Below are 18,630 nucleotides of genomic sequence, written 5' to 3'. Positions count from 1 at the left end.
AGTACTTCGCAAGCTGGCTTCCCCAGAGGGGATCTTGGGGGAATGCGTTTTCCATGGCATGGTCCAGCATCTTTGCCTACGGTTTTCCTCCAATTCCTCTTCTCCCCCGCATACTGGTGAAAATCAAGAAAGAGCCGTGCAGACTGATCCTAGTAGCCCCGTGGTGGCCCAGACAACACTGGTTCACGGAACTGCTGCTACTGTCGGAGGACCGTCCAATTCGATTCCGCATGATTCCATCGCTTTTGACAATGTCCAAGGGGCAGGTGCGCCATCCGGACCCGAAATCCTTGCGATTAGCAGCCTTTCTCCTGAACACTGTGAGTTTAGCCATCTGAACTTCTCACAAGAATGTAACGACATCCTGTCCAAGGCCAGAGCGGAGAGTACCAACAGAACCTACAGGATGAAATGGAAGAGGTTCTGTCTGTGGTGTAAGAGACATGATGTTCATCCTCTTACTGCTGCGCCTCATCAGATTATACTGTACATTCTGCAGTTAGCAAAGTCAGGATTAGCACACGCCCCCATCAAGGTGCATTTGGCTGCGTTATCCCGCTACAGGAGGTCATCGTCAGGCCCATCTTTATGGTCCTCAAGGATTATCAAGCAATTCATGAAAGGAATATTCAGAGTCTTTCCACCAGTAAAGCCTCCACCACCATTATGGAATTTGAATATTGTACTCTCTCAATTGATGAAGCCACCATTTGAACCGATACACAGGGCAGACCTGAGGTTCTTGTCCTGGAAAGTGGCTCTTCTCATTGCATTGACTTCATTGAGAAGAGTAGGTGAACTACAGGCGCTCACGGTTCAGGAGCCTTTTTTGCAATTTCAAGAGGATAAGATGATTCTCAGGACAAACCCGAAGTTCATTCCAAAGGTGCCAACTGATTTTCATTTGAACGAACCATTGGTGCTGAAGCGTTTCTTTCCGCATCCATCAACAGCGGCAGAAAGAGTATTACACTCTCTGGACGTTCAGAGATGTATGAAATTTTACTTGAAAGAAACTAAGGCGTTTCGCAGGTCTTCCCAGTTGTTCGTCGCTTTCAGCGCACCCAGTAAAGGTTTCCCGCTGTCAAAGAGGGGAATTGCCAGATGAATTTCCAGTGCAATTGTATACTGTCATCAAGCTGCTGGAAAGTCTTTGAATGCACGAGTCCGTGCTCATTCCACGAGGGCAGTGGCCACATCCTCTGCATTATTTAGAGGTTTGCCAATCCAGGCAGAGCAGCAACCTGGGCATCTACACACACCTTCACCAGGCACTACTGCTTGGAGGCAGCCGCAGAATCGGATGCGGCGGTGGGAGAGGCGGTATTGCGGAATATCATCCAGTAACGGTGAGCCTTTCTTGCATCCCTCCATCCATAAGTTCTCTTGTTTACAAAGTCACATTTTATATAAGTATGTATATTTATATATGAGATTATTCTTCATTTGCTAATGGTATTGCATGAGTATGTAATTTATCAGAAAAATGTGCTTTGTTTTTTCACTGCTCGCTATTCTGATTCAGGCATGTGAAGCTATGGAAGTTCCAATACTGGATAAAGAAAACAAGTTACTTACCTGTAACTTTAGTTCTCCAGTATTGGAATCTTTCATAGATTCACATGCACCCACCCTCATCCCCTGAGAGGCTCACCTCGGATTTAGCACAAGAAGTGTATTATTGCACCGGTGCGAGAAAAATCTGAGGGGCAGAAGGTTCTCTCAGAAGTGTTCTAGAGGGTGAGGAGCTCTGATTGGTTCAGGGAAAAGTTTGGGCCTTTTTTGCATAACATAGGCTATGGGTTGCAAAAGGGAAATGGGCCTAGGCCTCTTTTCAGTTTGCTACACTACTAAGCACTGCTTTTTTATATATACCGGAGACTCCCGTCTCGACGACGGGGAATGATTCAAGCATGTGAATCTATGAAAGATACCAATACTGAAGAACTAAAGTTACAGGTAAGTAACTTGTTTTCTTTTTGTATACTTCGTATAATCCCTCATGACAGTCAGAAGGTTGAGGACACGGATAACGAGTACGAAAAATTTAAGAAACAACGGTTCATCCCACCTTCTGTATAACTAATCATTACAGAGGTCTAAGGAACGTCTATACTGTCCGAGTAGGCTGACCGGCAGTACATTTCAGATAGAGACCAGGACTCCGAGTGGAGCAAGGTCTGCAAGAGGCTGTCCTACATATATACAGTCCTGATGAAGACCCGCCCTTGATGCTCCAAATCATCGCATCGTCCACCAGGGTCGAAACGTCGACACAATCCCTTCTTACACGAACCAACTATCCAAAATCTTTCAGGAACCAAGATTAAATTGATGTACCTACTAGATTATTGTATATATAGTTGTCGCTGCCAATAAGTATATGAATTAACAATTTTACTTGCTGTTTTAATTGTGTACCATTTTTGCACAAAATCTATGTGTTATGTATGTTTTAAGTGTGTTTTAGGGACAGCAACTGGAGTAACTTATGTTTCAAATTCGAAATATGAAAGTGTATGAGTAAAAATTTACTTTCATCTTTTACTTTGTGGTCAGTGTGTTTGATTGTATTGGTATAAGTACCACTGTCTTTGTATCCGGATTAGGGATTAGCATACAGAAAGTATTATTGAAATACTATATCACTGTGTATTTCTGTCCGACAGAACCATTATTATTCAGTTAATTACCCACCCAGGTTCTGAGGGTTACAGGGTCACCCCATTACATGTAACAAAAAACAATTACAGCAATGTCTGCAATTTAAAATGAGGCTATACGCCGGGTGTACATCATGAAATATATTGTGGCTCAGACAAGTGTCTGTTACTAAGTATCCATAAGTCTGAAAATGCATTTGCAAAACCAGTAGATCCCGCTGTAGGATGGTAAAGAAGCTATGCTCCAGGGTAGGGACGAACACAAGAGGAGAAAGGAAAGCCATCAAATAAAAAGCAAGCATATGAGTGACAAGGAGACCAACCAGCAGTAATCGGCGGGCTGGCCCAAAGCCCTCTTAAGTTTTAGTATGGGCCACTAGAAGTCTTTTGGTAACAGATGGCTGAAAGCTGTCAGTAGGCGAGCCCTATTCGGGAAAGCACTATGAAAGTGAGTCTGATAAAGGTGACTACTCTGCTTAATCCCTTTGCTGTGGTGGTAATTCCCCCACTGCGTGGGGGGGAGGGGTGCCACGGTGCTCGTGACTAGCCCAGCTTGTCATGAGGCACAGTGGAGCTGTGCTTCTGACTAGCGGGGCTCGTCACGACTCCGCCCACTGATTGATTTTTCTGCCCAGGCGGGGAATCAATTGCGTGTGGGCGGACCACGACCTTTATGACGAGCCCAGCTCGTCATGAGCACAGCTCCACTGTGCCTCATGACGAGCTGGGCTCGTCCTAAGCATGGAAGGGATTAAAGAAGACTAAGGTGAAAATGTAGGTAGGTGACTTTAATGCACCTCTCAGTCAAGCATGACCCAAAATACTAGGACCATCACTAATGGTGAAAGGATTACTGTTTTTATAGACGCTTTTAAGTCAGTTCGCTATCTCTCTGACTCTTGATAATATTTTGTGCGCATGAATTTTCAGACAATGACTGAGTTTTTACTGCATCTTTGGTCTGGAGTTTGATTGTATTTTAAATGGTTCTTACATTTGGTGTGTATTTTCTTTACAGTGCACAATCAGCAGGACTCCTCTGTGCAGAGAGGGGGGCTGAATCAGAAACACTTAAGTACTGTGGTTATTGTAAAGAACACTTAATACAACTGGTAAGAACAATTGTCAAACTGATTATACTTTAAATGCTGAAGTGATTTTAGGTTTCATCATCTTATCTTGATTTTTGATGATCACTGTTCATATGAGGTGTTTGCTGCAGTTTTTTTGTGTGCTGTTTCGTAGTTCGGAAAATCGCATAGGTATTAAATGTATCGAGATCAAAGGCTGTTTCTGCAGTGTCAATATATATATGTATATATATATATATATATTCACAGAAAAAAACATAGGTTATAGACCATATATAGTTAGGAATTTGCATTTACAAAACCTTGAAAATTCACTGAAAAAACCATAGGTTATAGACCATATATAGTTAGGGATTAGCATTTAAAAAACCTTATTTTACTCGCACAAAACCATTGAAATTCCATATATAGTTAGATGCACTAACTATATATCGCGGACCCGCAATCCACTGCTAATGATGTCACATATTACATCATTCATGACATGGTCAGTGACATCACTGATGACATCACTGATGACATCTCAAATGACATCACTGATGACATCACTGATGACAACACCCAGTGACTGTATGTTTCTGTAAAGTTAAAATATGTCTTACATATTGAAGAATGAGTGGATGTATAAGTGTCTGGATGAAGGATTTAGTAGGTGCATGACTGACTGTATGAGAGAATGATTAAATGTGTCTCACTGAGTGCATGGGTTAGTGATTAAAGTGTCTTAATTTGGCAATCATTATTTATGTTCTTCTGTAAACTGATGCATGTTTAAATCAGTAGCTATATCATTAACTATATGGGTTATTGAATGGTTGCCCAAGTATTTGTATGGGAGACTGAGTATGTGTGTGGGTGGCTGGGAGGTGTATAACTCTGTGCATAGATGTGTGAGCAGTTGATTCCCTAGGTGTATGGGTTAAAAAGTGCATGTAGAAACAGCTGTATGGACAGTTGACTGTGTGCATGAGTATATTGATGAGTGAATGGATATCTCAGTTCTACATGTTAAAGTAAGTACATATGTAAAACACACTCCATGTGAGAGTTGACATATATAAATAACTGAACATAAGAGCCAGTGAATGTGCGAGTGGCTGTATGAATCATTGTGAACTTGTATCAAGGATTGTATAAGAGAGTAAATATGTGTTAGTATATGTTTGAATAAGTAAGGTGTGTATAACTGTATAGTTGAGGAAATGGAGGTGGGATTGATTCTTTGCATGACTGACTAGGTGTGTGGGTAACTCCATGGATGTGTGACAGTCTGTGAGTGCCTGTTTACACTGAGTGTATCTAAGGTTATATTAGAGTCTGAAGATGTATTATCACATAAATGATATCATCAGTGATGTAATCAGTAATGTCAAATGAGATATCAGTGATGTCATCAGTGATGTCATTTGAGATGTCATCAGTGATGTCATTTGAGATGTCATCAGTGATGTCATCAGTGATGTCACTGACCATGTCATGAATGATGTAATATGTGACATCATTAGCAGTGGATTGCGGGTCCGCGATATATAGTTAGTGCATCTAACTATATATGGAATTTCAATGGTTTTGTGCGAGTAAAATAAGGTTTTTTAAATGCTAATCCCTAACTATATATGGTCTATAACCTATGGTTTTTTCAGTGAATTTTCAAGGTTTTGTAAATGCAAATTCCTAACTATATATGGTCTATAACCTATGGTTTTTTCTGTGAATTTCATTGGTTTTTTAAAAGCTAATATCTATAGCTGTAAAATATATTCTTTATTAAGTGACGTATCACGTAGCCCGTGAGACGCCTCATGATGCATCGCATAACCGTGACGTATTGTCTCTGCAGCGCAAACCAAACCCAAAACGTAAGCGCGCCAGAACACGCTTAAAGATATATATATATTTTTTTAACCTTAATTAGACAAAATCCACACGTGCACATATCATAAACGTTCAAAAAACACAATATGTCGGACTCCCGTTACGCTGCCGGTTAGCTGCCCGGTTAACGTACCAGGAAGCACCTTTACCGCGAAAAATCGCAATTTTTTTTTCACCCCCCAGGGAACTTTAATAGCCCCCTCATCAATCCTAGGGGTTCAGGAGGGGTTTGCCTTACCCCTTTCATTCATTTACACCTTTTTTTTTTTCCACCTCTTGTCTCTCGATCCCACAGAGAGACAAGATGGCGGCCGCTCCAGACTGTTTACAATGATAACAGCCAATCAGCTTCTCCTCAGACTCCCGTTACACTGCCGGTTAGCTGCCCGGTTAGCTGCCCGGTTCGCGTACCAAGACGCGTCCCTACGGCGAAAAAAACGGAATTTTTTTTTTTTTTTTTTGGGCCCAGCGTGACTCTATAATATCCCCTCATCAATCCTAGGGGGTCAGAAGGGGTCTACCTTGCCCCTTTCCTTCATTTCCCCCTTTGTTTTGACCTCCTCTTGTCTCTCGATCCTACAGAGAGACAAGATGGCGGCCGCTCCGGACTGTTTACAATGTTGACAGCCAATCAGCTACTCGTCAGACTCCCGTTACAGTGCCAGTTAGCTTCCCGGTTAGCTGCCCGGTTCGCGTACCAAGACGCGTCTCTACGGCGAAAAAATCGGAATTTTTTTTTTTTTTTTTTTTGGGCCCAGCGTGGCTCTATAATATCCCCTCATCAATCCTAGGGGGTCAGAAGGGGTCTACCTTGCCCCCTTTCCTTCATTTCCTCCTTTGTTTTGGCCTCCTCTTGTCTCTCGATCCTACCGAGAGACAAGATGGCGGCCGCGCCGGACTGTTTATAATGTTGACAGACACCGGAGAGCCAATCAGCTTCGCATCGCAAAGTTCCGATACGCGAAAAGTACGCGAACCGGATCGCAGCCCGGAGCGCTGTTACAGATATATATCTTGATTTAAACGTTAATTTCTCAAAATCCACTGAAGCACATATATTGAGACCTAGCAAAGGCACATCGGGCTAACAGTCCCTACAATTTTGCCAAGTTTCGTGCAAATCCATTCAGCCGTTCGAGCTAAAAGTGAGGCCAACCGCCCTATGGAAATTAACATTGGAAAAACGCGTTTTGGGACCCCCCTTTTTTCTCGGCCCCCCCTTGACGAAACCCCCCCAAATTTCTAGGAGCTGCTCAGAAACAAAATGTGCCATTTTCCTGAAAATTTCAGCCGATTCCGTCCACAAACGCCAAAGTTATTAGACATAGAATTTTCAGAAATCCCATAGGGAAAAAATCCTAACTACATATACCTACTGGCTATCGCCAGTAGGTAATATATATATATATATATGTGTGTGTGTGTGTATATTACCTACTGGCGGTCGCCAGTAGGTAGTTATAGTTAGGATTTTTTTCAATGCAAAATCTCAAAATTCTATTGTGAATAACTTTGGCGCCGGTTGACGAATCTGCCTGAAAATTTCCTCAAATTCGCCTCGCGAAGCTCCGGTCTTTCCTTGAAAGTTCGGGGGGGATTCGTCAAGCGGGGCCGAGATAAAAGGGGTGTCCCAAAACGTGTTTTCCCCATGTTAATTTCCATAGGGCGGTCAACCTCACTTTTAGCCCGAACGGCTGAATGGATCTCCACCAAAATTGTAGGGACTGGTACCCCGATGTGCCTTTGCTATGTCTCAAGAAATGTGCTCCAGTGGTTTTTACGAAAATTAACTTTGAAAAAATATATATTGGGCTACATTGGGCTATATATATGTTAGAGCCCAAATGTAGCCCAATGTAGCCCAAAGATGGCCACCAGAGACAAAAAAAAACAAATGTAGCCCAAATATCAGCCAGATGTAGCCCAACTATAGCCCAATGACAGAATGTCCCAGAGTGCTCTAAAGAACAACTAGAGCGCTAACAGTCTTACTTATGACAAACGTATGGCACACCTGAAGTCATCTTGATTGGAATAAAGTGTTAACACTTAAAACATTTAATTTGCAAAGGAACAAAATGAGGGGGTTCATTTTGCCATAGAAATTATGACTAGTGCTGACGAAAGAATTATTAGGGCACATTTTGAGTGACTTCTCAAATCCTCTTATATTTCATTAAAACAATTCTGATATGCAGTCTCCCAAGATGGCCACCAGAGACAAAAGAGCCCAAATGTAGCCCAAATATCAGCCAGATGTAGCCCAACTATAGCCCAATGACAGAATGTCCCAGAGTGTTCTAAAGAACAACTAGAACGCTAACAGTCTTACTTATGACAAAAGTATGGCACACCTGAAGTCATCTTGATTTGAATAAAGTGGTAACACTTAATACATTTAATTTGAAAAGGAACAAAATGAGGGGTTTCATTTTGCCATAGAAATTTTATATATATATATATATATATATATATATATATATATATATATATATATATATATACACACTGGAAAAAACATAGGTTTCACAGCAGTTATAGTTAGGAATTCGCATTTAAAAAACCTATTAAATTCACTGAAAAAAACATAGGTTTCACACCAGTTATAGTTAAGTGGTAATTTTACTCGCAAAAAACCATTGAAATTCCCACGTTATAGTTAGTTGGACTCACTATAACTTGCGCGTACAATGCACTGCTGATGACGTCATATATTACATCACTCATGACATGGTCGGTGACATTACTCATGACACCACTGATGACATCTCAAGTTATAGTGAGTCCAACTAACTATAACGTGGGAATTTCAATGGTTTTATGCGAGTAAAATTTCCACCTAACTATAACTTGTGTGAAACCTATGGTTTTTTCAGTGAATATGTATATTTGTGTATATATATATATCACCAGTTCCCAAAGCATAAACAGTTTATGCAGATGCACTTCACTCCAATGAAAAGTTTTACCACTCCAGAATTGTAGTTGCAGAAAGAGGGTTTATTCAGCAAATAATTTTAGCATGATGTATTGAGTGATGGAAAAAACACCCAACGCGTTTCGACGATGAACTAGTCTTGCTCACGGGTAAACTCAATGCAACATTCAATGCATTAAATAAAGTTCATTCAAAATTACGTCACAAACACAAAAGTTTCAACATAAACAAAGGACTTAACATTCAACATATTTGCAAAGAGCGGCCATATTTGAAAGGTGCTCTATTTATCTCTAACTCAGCCAATGGTACAAAGTTTCCATTATCAAAAAGACTGGTTATTCTTAACTTCAGTGAAAAATAAATTCTTAATATCCACTTTTATGTTGTCAGGTGCCAGAAATCCTATTTCATTATTCATATCAGCAATTGACATATATAATTAGTTCAATTCAGCATAGCGTCTTACATTGCGCTGAATTGTCAAAGCTGCAATAAAGCGTCATGTCATTATGGATATAGAGTTCCTGGACATAAAATTGTTAAATGGCGATTTGTCAATTACTACGCCAACGCGCACTATGTAGGCACGATTATTTATGTGAACCAACAATGGAAAGAGGAAATCCGTGAGTCATTCAATGATAACAAAAATAACGTGAATATCCCCAGTGGGTAATGACAAAAATCCTGAAGATCCCAAATGGGAAAACACAATATATATAGCACGATTATTGAACAACAAAGTCAACTTGACTCTTCATTCCAGAGGGTCCAAAAGTTTGTGATTCTCCATAATGTCACAACTTGCTTGCTTTTTCCGCCTGATCAGAAAAAAGAAAACCAGCCTAGTCAGACTCATTAGATCAAAAAATTCTTAGGCCAAAAGTTGCAAGAAGTACATACAACAAACAATGATCAACACAATTATGTGAACATAAAAAACAATGGAAGCGCAAAATGCAGGAGGTTCAGTGATCAACTCATTAAAAATCAAAGACGTAGTAGAGATTGGTGTTCCATAAATTGAACTGTTAGTAGTCAAGAATTACTCATATACAGGATCAATCTCCCAGGTGCCAAGCTAGCTCCTCCTCTGAGTTAAGCCCTCCAGTGATCTTGGTATCCAAGTCTACAATTCTGGAGTGGTAAAACTTTTCATTGGAGTGGAGTGCATCTGCATAAACTGTTTATGCTTTGGGAACTGGTGATTTGACGACAGGGCAACCTCTGATCCCCCGGGGTGCACCGCTGTCATGGAGTCCCGGCAACCTCGGAGGAGGTGTGGATTGTGTGTGTGCGTGTGTGTGTGTGTGTGTTTATATATAAATATATATATGTATATATATATGTATATGTATATATATATATATATATATATATATATAAGCTTCACAGTCCTGCTCCGTTTTCTGCCAAAGGAAAAGATTTCAGTGAACAACCAACGGAACCCACAGGTACAGACCACTCCACAGCGCAGGATTATAACTTCAAAGGTGGTTTATTTTCTCGCAATTGCCAGCATGACGCGTTTCGGTCACGACACGGTGACCTTGATCACATGCCAGACAGAACCAATAACAGTGCATATATAGGGCGCACAATTAACACAAAGAAGGGGCGTGTACATACATAGAAACTGAAAAAACATGTAAGTTGCATTTCATCCAGATTAGAAAACAGGCCCGTATTTACAAATGTAAAAAATTATACAACGTAAATAACAAATGCAAAAGCATGATAAATAACATTGATGTATAAAAATACCATATTTACAAGCTGAAGGTTTTCTAAATTCCTAATACCTTTTATATACAGCGTAATATACAATTTTATGTCGGTATTAAATCCAGGGTCTACAGGATAACAGTGCAAATCTATATGAGATTGATATGTACAATTATTTCAACGTGGCCCTTCAAAGTTGTTAAAGTGCTAGTGCTAACTATATCAGACCCTTAAGTGCAAACACACGTGCAAAATGTAAAGTGCAAAGTGCAAATTCAGCCAAAACTAAGAGACAGATCCCTGCCTCTTAAGTAACTCATATGTGAATGGCTGATATTATAAACGAAAAAAGGGGGCCGGGGGGGAGGGCAGGAGCGCTCAAAAAAACCATGTTACGCCTTTTAGGAGGTTTACATGTTATGAAACCATCATTTCCAACTACCTGCACCCCATTACACAAAGTGGAAATGTGTAGACTCAAGGAAAGGTATCCCATTATTATATTAGAAACGACTTGTGGGAAACCCTGAATTAGGACATAGTGCCCTTATTATCCCCACATTACGAAACAATATGCTGTAAACCGTATAATCCAACCCGGAATGGCACAGTCACAACACCTCCTTAATCCATCTATGATCAGTTTGTGTTAGGACTAGAATGATCTCAGAGCGGGGGAAGTTAGTGCAAACAGCAGCTGTACAAAGCAATCAACACATGACATGATGGATACAGGGAGAATGTTCTTATATCCTGTTTAAGGGACTACTCCATAAACCTGTGAGTGGTGACACTAAGTTGTCGAGTATGAAGGGAATTATCCCTTTACCTCAGATAGAAATTTCACACTCTTCAGTGTACAACCAGGTATAATAACAAGATTTATAAAAAACAATGCAGGTCCTCTCCCGTATTTAACCCATTAGGGATTCTAGTGTCTAGTAGCAAGATATACTTGCTCTCCAGCTGTCTGAGAGATTTTTCTCTATTCCCACCTCTGATATTTTTGGGAACTCCGTCAATAATGAAGTAGCTCAAACCATTCACATTCTTCTGATGGACCAGACCAAAATGACGTGCGACCGGGTAATTCTCATCAGAGTTTACAATGGCCCTGAGATGTTGGAGGATGCGGTTGAAGGCCTGTAGTTTAGTGCTTCCAACGTACTTGAGCCCGCAAGTACATTGGAGCACATAAACTACGAAATCAGTTCGGCAAGTGTAGTGCCCCTTTATCGAGATGGGAGATGGATCAAATGCGGAACTATACTCCTTGGTTGAAACACCAAATTTGCAAGCTCTGCAAGAGATGCATTTATAAAATCCTGATTTCTCAGATAACCAATTTTTCTTAATAATAACCTCAGGGCTTGATCTAACTAGGGCATCCCGCATTGAGTGTGCCCTTCTGAAGGTTACTGTTGGTTCCTCAGGTAATAAGGGCGCCACACTTATGTCTGTTTTTAACAGGGGCCAGTGTTTTTTTAGAATGCCTCTCACTTTCCTTTCCTCACTGTTGAAGGTTGTAATCATGCTGATTCTGTCAGGGACTTCAGACTTAGGTTCTTGTCTGATACTGATGGCTTTGGTGGAATTCAAATATTCATCCCGGTTCAAATCATTCGCTCTATTTAAAGCATCTCTAAGGGCAGTGGTGTGATAGCCTCTAGCAACAAATCTGAGAAACGCCTCTTTTTGACATTTATTCAAGTCACCCTCGGAACTACATATCCTACGGATACGTAGAAATTCCCCATAGGGAATACTTTTCACAAGGTGTCCTGGATGTGCACTACTGGCGTGCAAGATAGAATTATATATATATACTGAGCTACACATGGCCATCGTGAGGCCCTAGTCCCTACTTCATCAACACAAATTGCGATCGCAATAGTTGCGAAACAGCTATTGCGATCGCAATTCCATGAACTGCAATTCATGATATGAAAAACAACCAAATTGCGAAATCGCAAAATAAATGTTGCTACTTTGCAAATGAAATCGCAGATTCAAGGTGGAACCCCCTTTGCGATTCTGAAATAGCAAATTTCCACTGATTCTGCAAAGTCATTTGCGAATTTGCAAACAAATCACAAACCAAATGCATGAAAAATCGCAATTAGCGAAAAAGCTCAAAATCGCAAATTGCGAGGCGCAATTTAAGGAGAACTCAAACCAGGTGGTAACCATAAAGTTAAAAAAAATATTAATAATAATTTCAAACTGGATTCAGGTGCGGGGCTGAACAAACACACTTAAGGAGACACAGTAGGAGCATGAGGACATTCACAATGCCAGGACTCTACATTGTGGTAAAGCGGCGAAGGCTCCAGGCTGCAGCCAGGAACAGAAGCAGGATCCAGGAGCGCATTTTCCGGCAGCGGATCACACTCCTGGGCCAGACTGAGGAGGAAATCTACTCGAAGTACAGGCTGAATGGGGCAATGATTACCAAGCTAATCCGGGACCTTGACCCCCTGATGCAGCACCCAACAAGGAGGACCAATTCCGTGCCCACCCATCTCCAGGACTTGTGCTGCCTGCACCTCCTGGCCTCCGGAAGCTTCCAGGGGATAGTTGCAGTTGCAGGGGGATCTCCCAGAGCACACTGTACCGCTGCCTAAGGAGTTTCCTGGACGCCATGCTGACCCCGATACACCTTTACATTACATTCCCAACCACCTAACAGGACTTGAATCAAACAAAGCTACAATTTTACAACATTGCGCAATTCCCCCATGTACTTAGATGCATTGACTGTACCCACATCCACATCTGCCCACCCGCTGAGACAGAATACATGTACCGGTACCGCAAGTCCTGCCACTCACTGAACATCCAGATGGTCTGCAACGCAAAGACAATCACTGACATAGTGGCACAATACCAGGGGAGCACGCATGATTCCTTCATATTCCAGCACAGCGGCATGCACACACACCTGGCCAGGGGTGACTTTGGCGAAGGACACCTCCTAGATAAGTATACATGCCCACAAACAGTACGTCGAGACCATGTAGCTGCGCATAACAGGCACTGACCCTCTGCTCCTTTCATTCAGGTGACAGCGCCTACCGCCTCCGTGAGTACCTCCTCACCCCATACCTCAATCTTTCCACATCACAGCAACGGCGTTACAATGCTGCACACATTTGCACTAGAAATTCCATTGAACGGACATTTGGGCTGTTAAAGAGACGATTCCGCATCCTACATAAGACTGATGGGGCCCTCAAATACCAGCCTGAGGTCTGCTGCCGCTTCGTGGCAGTGTGTGCAATACTCCACAATATTGCTACCAAGCGGAGGATACCTGTGGAGATCTCTGGCAGTGAGTTGGAAGGGGACAACTGCCCACCTATGCATGTGCATCATGCACGCGGGGAGAATGCTGCAGAAAGACACAGGAACCGCAACCAAATCACAATGAACTGTTTCTAGTGCACCCATACCCCTCACACAACACTGCACTCATGCATGACAAATGTAATAATGACATGAGTCGGATTTACGTGTGACATAAATTCATATTGTTATTTTCACAATAATGTCTTTAAATTTTTTTTCCCAAAATACATGACAACTGTATTTCCTCATACAGCCCCATGATAGCGAATCAGGCGTGCTTGTCTTATCAGCATGGCCCTGCTGCTACAGTACATGGAGTCACTGGCGCCTCCGGCCGGACACACCCAGTCGCCTCTCCACGTCCTCCACGCCAGTATTGGCTCGTGATGCTGTAGTGGGCATGGTGCTGCGGCGACGTGCGGTTACCACCGACAAGGACAGGCTGCTGTGACTTGATGTGCCCTCACTGGCATCATCCCCCCCACTTGCTTGGCCATGGCCACCCGCCTGCTGATTCTGGACAGGTGCTGTGACCTGTTCCAAGGCCCTGGCGACGTCCTGGCAGCATTGTACCATCTGAATTTGCTTCGGAAGGGAGCGGGGAGCGGCGCGAAAGTTGGGAGGTTGCATTACCAATCAGATGGTTGGATCTTGTGTATGCTGACAGGCGAGCCAGCAGCTGGCGGCGGCAGGTGATGTCCTGCTGTGACACCAGGATCTGGCTGTTCTCCCTGACAGCAGCCGTCATCACTTGCATGCTTTCCGTGAACTGGCTCACGTTTTACGCTGTCTTATAAAGCTGCAGCTGGATGGCTGCCAAGTGCCGTGCCTGCTTTTGGTAGACAGCAAGCATCCGGCGTTCTATGCCCAGCCCAGGATCTCGGACATGTTTCCCCCTGCCAGCACGTGTTGACACGTTGCGCTGCTGCCTCATCAGTCCGCTGGACTGCGATCGCACAGTGGCTGTGCGCCATGTCTGCCTCCTGGGTGGTGGTGTGACCTGTAACACTGCCATGGGTGTCACATGGGGTGGTTGCTGTCCTCCTGTGGCTGCAGGGGTGGCCCTGTCCACATGGGGAGGTGGTGGTACTGGTGCTGGTGCTTGTGATGGTCCAGGTCGTGGGGCAGGATGGCCCTCTCCCTCTGTGTCCTCAGGGTTCTCCTCAATCTGAAGTGCCTCACTGTCTGTGCTGGGTTGTTCTGACGCACCTTTGATGTAAATGGGTGCATGATTAATGATATGTATCTTGCACATGGGATGTTGCAACATGCATGCAGGCTTGCATTCCCTGACTGGCTTTAGGGATATGTTTCACTTGACAGGTCTGGCTGTGTGTGGCTATCCGGGAAATATCACACTACAGGTCCCGCAATGCAATAGGGCATTTCAGGTGTGCATGGCCTGCATTACTGGGGTTATCAAATGGCTAGCTCTGGAGTCATGGGCATTGTTAGGGGACGGGGTCGCAGACGCATGGCACTTACCTTGGGATTGTTGGGTGGGTCGGGAGGAGTCCAGCCGGGTGACCCCCACACAGGCTGCAGGTTTTTTTTTTTTTTTTTAAACCTTTATTGATAAGCATGAAAATACAATAGCAGTCATACAGCCACTTCGGGTCGGCTGGCAACGATTCCAATATCATATCGGGATGAAGAATACACAGCCCTTCAGCCGACAACCCTAGGGCCCGGCGGCAATTAACCAATCACGCTATTGCATACTGCAATGTACAGGAGGAATAAGGTTTTGATTTTATATTTTGAAAAACGCCACCCACCAAGAAATATAAAGAAAATAACTGCAGAGGCTAAACGAAAGAGAAAAAACATAGGTAATCCTTCTGGGGAGGGGGTACCACATCCACAGCTGTACATAATCAACAATAAGAGCATCCGGGAGGGGGAGAAAGAGGGAACAAGAGGTAGCCAGCAACACACAAACAAAATCCAGACTAGAAGGAACGCCATGCTAAGGGGATTGCAACACTTCCGGTGGAAGCTCAAAAGGAGGGGTACAAATTTCACCACGGTATTAGTTCCACTGACTCCATATCTTCCCCCATTTCTTGGGCCTGCCCAGAGCAATGTACACTGTTTTTTCACCGAACATGCACCATACCATGTTCCTGGACCAGGCCGACAGACTCAGTGGCCTAGCCGACCCCCACAATTGCGCAATGTCACGCTTGGCAATCATGTTACCCAAAGTGCCCCACTGCGTTTGGGCCACATTATAGTCATTGGGCTTCCACACATTCAAGAGACACCTTCCGGCCTCCGGCAGAAGAGAAACACCCGTTACCTCAGACATAACACCATGCACACGAGTCCAAAAGGACGCTACCGCAGGACATTCCCACATAATATGAAGGAACGTACCCACCATACCACAGCCACGTTTACACAAATCATCCGAGACATACCCCATACGCAACAATCGAGGACCCGTCATGTACACTCAGTGTAGGATTTTTAACTGCACCAATCTCAGACGGGCCGAGATGGCCACCTCCTTCGGGGAGGATATCGCCGCCTGCCAGTCTTCATCATCAAGTTCCAGTCCATCGCCGGTCCAGGACATGCGAAGCTGTAGAAGAAGGTCCGCTCGGTCGTTTATCAACTTTTTGTATATAAGAGAGATCGTACTATCCGGGACATGTCCATCGAGTACTCTGTCCTCCAGGGGTGAGGATTCTGGAACGGGCGTACCAGCCGGTAACGCAGAGGAAAGGGCGTGTCGAACTTGTAGGTACCGAAAGTATTCTCGAGGACCGAGTTTAAATTCTAGCTGCAACTCCTCAAAGGATTTTATCTTGTCCCTCCGCAAAAGGTCTGTAGCAGTGTTTCCGTTCTCTCACAGAACTGTGCATAGAGATCTAGAACCTCAGTGAGTTAGGATGATCCAAAACTCATCTCAGTATCAGAAATCCCCTTACCTAGCTAGCTACAGTGTCTCATGGCTCATTATGGAATGATCCATGTCTTAGACAAACCAGAACATGAACTTTAGAATACCTCAGGAATCGTGGAACACATGAACACTCTTTCGTTATATAATCATTTCAAACCAAAACTGAGAGTCAAAGAACACAAGTGCAAGTTTGAAATATTTATTATTCAATGCAAAGTTCTCAAACGCAGTATCTTGTATAATACCAAAATGCAGATTATAAAAATCAGAGTCAACAGCATAGTCACTAATCCATAGTAAGCAAATGGTGATAGCATGTTATAATGCAAAATCTATAGAAATCTATATCACCTATATTTCGCGCACCCTATCTAGCATATTATATTATATCTAAGAAGGTCTCATTCGGGTTTTAGCAGGGCGGCCCCATACCTCTCAATGTCAGTAGGAGTAGATCACATCAACAGCTACCAGCTCTCTTCATGCGCAGCACCAAGTGTCTACGTTCATTCCGTGTAACTCTATCTTAAACCCGCGTAGAGCCCAAAATGTTGGCATCAACATTATTTGTGTTATGTCTAATGTGGTGCGAGGATCCGGCCTCCCAGCAACCTTGTGTTAGGTTAATTTTAGAGTGTGCAGCTCTCAGTGTGCAGACAGTTGTACCAAGTGTACCAGGCAAAGCTGATAGCATAGAAATAACATATTATTCTCAAATAAACCACCTCACCGCTTCTAGGGTGAAAGCGACAACAACAAGTATGTGTCGTGTGCAAAACTGAAGCCGAAGGAAAAAAGGCTGTTTAAACATGTAATGCACTCATGCTAACTTAACGCAATATATGTAACGAAGTATCCATATGACACCCCCCCATTGGTCCGAGCACCGTCAAACATAAGGGAAAAGGCCATACTAAATCAGATACAAAAATTGAAAGCAAAGTTCAATAATCTTGAGCTAAAATAAGCTAAAAATATGTATGAATGAATATGTATGAATGCCTACAGTGGCCTCAAGTCTAAAAATAAAAACAAAACTTTCGAACCAAAAGTTATCCGCCAGGTCTCAAAAATATGAAATGTAGGACCAGGCCGCATGAATTCAAATGTCTGTAAGAGAAAAAACAAGGCACTTATCCGATATCCAAAGTCATGTGCCACATTGACGTTATCCTCAGCGACATCACGTGATTGAACTCTCCATCAGCTGAACACAGTCCATCCCTCCAATTCAGCGAGCGGAAAGTCATATTTCACAACAAAGCACTCCTCCCAGGCATGTCATGATTGGAAAGTATATGCAAAGAAAGCTGCAACAGCCTCCAGTATGAAATCACTGCCATCATCCGAAAATAGTTCAGCAATCCAATTCAGCAATGGGAAAGAACATACGTGCTCCTCCAGCATCGGATCCTCCTGTAACGTCAGAGGACAACTCGGTGGGTTCACCAGATCGCTGTGTGTCAGAAAGGCATCCGCCGCTGCAGAGATCTCCCATTGGCCCAGAACTCCATTTATCGCTGCCAAGGCCATAACTCTTTCGCCAGAACAGATCAGCTCGTGAGCCACCACGGGACGCATTAGCTGATCAAAATCGACGTCAGGAGCAGTCCTCAAGCATAGGCACAAATCAATGGCCCAATCGAACTCGCAGCTCAGGCAGTGAAACACAGGTTGGACACACGTGAAGTCGGTGAACCGAAATGACAATCTATAGGCCGTGCTTAATGCTGCAAGCGGCAAAGTTCCATAGTAATTGAGCATCCGATTACGGCACAGTGTCAGGAGGCGTTGAACGGCTTCTTGCGCAGGATGGGCATCCATGTTTTATGAAGAAAAACACCAACAAAATGCCAGCGGCTACAGCCAGCAACACAGGTAGTCCGCCAAACAAACTCGAAAAAATAGAGTGGAAAAACGTGGGAATGATACCAAAAACTTTTTCAAACGTAGTCACGAGGCCACTGCTTACCAATTTAAAAAAATGTGCGAGCCCAGTCGTGGAAGAAGCATTAAAAATCTGGTGCACTAGCTCACAGAAATGAAACGGCAAATCAGTATTTAAAAGCGCCTGCA

General features: G+C 43.3%; 1 protein-coding gene across 1 annotated transcript in view; it reads left to right on the top strand.

Moving 5' to 3' along the window:
* LOC147721188 (protein AF-10-like) overlaps positions 1-18,630 on the top strand; it is a 1,319,715-nt gene that overhangs the window by 396,670 nt on the left and 904,415 nt on the right. The window contains exon 6 of the mRNA XM_086966803.1: positions 3,682-3,775. Within this exon, the coding sequence (XP_086822929.1) occupies positions 3,682-3,775 (94 nt within the window). The remainder of the gene's footprint in view (positions 1-3,681; positions 3,776-18,630) is intronic.

Source organism: Lissotriton vulgaris, chromosome 4_1 (assembly GCF_964263255.1).
Source record: "Lissotriton vulgaris chromosome 4_1, aLisVul1.2, whole genome shotgun sequence".
Taxonomy (NCBI): Eukaryota; Metazoa; Chordata; class Amphibia; order Caudata; family Salamandridae; genus Lissotriton; species Lissotriton vulgaris.
This window is presented reverse-complemented; position numbering and strand designations above follow the sequence as displayed.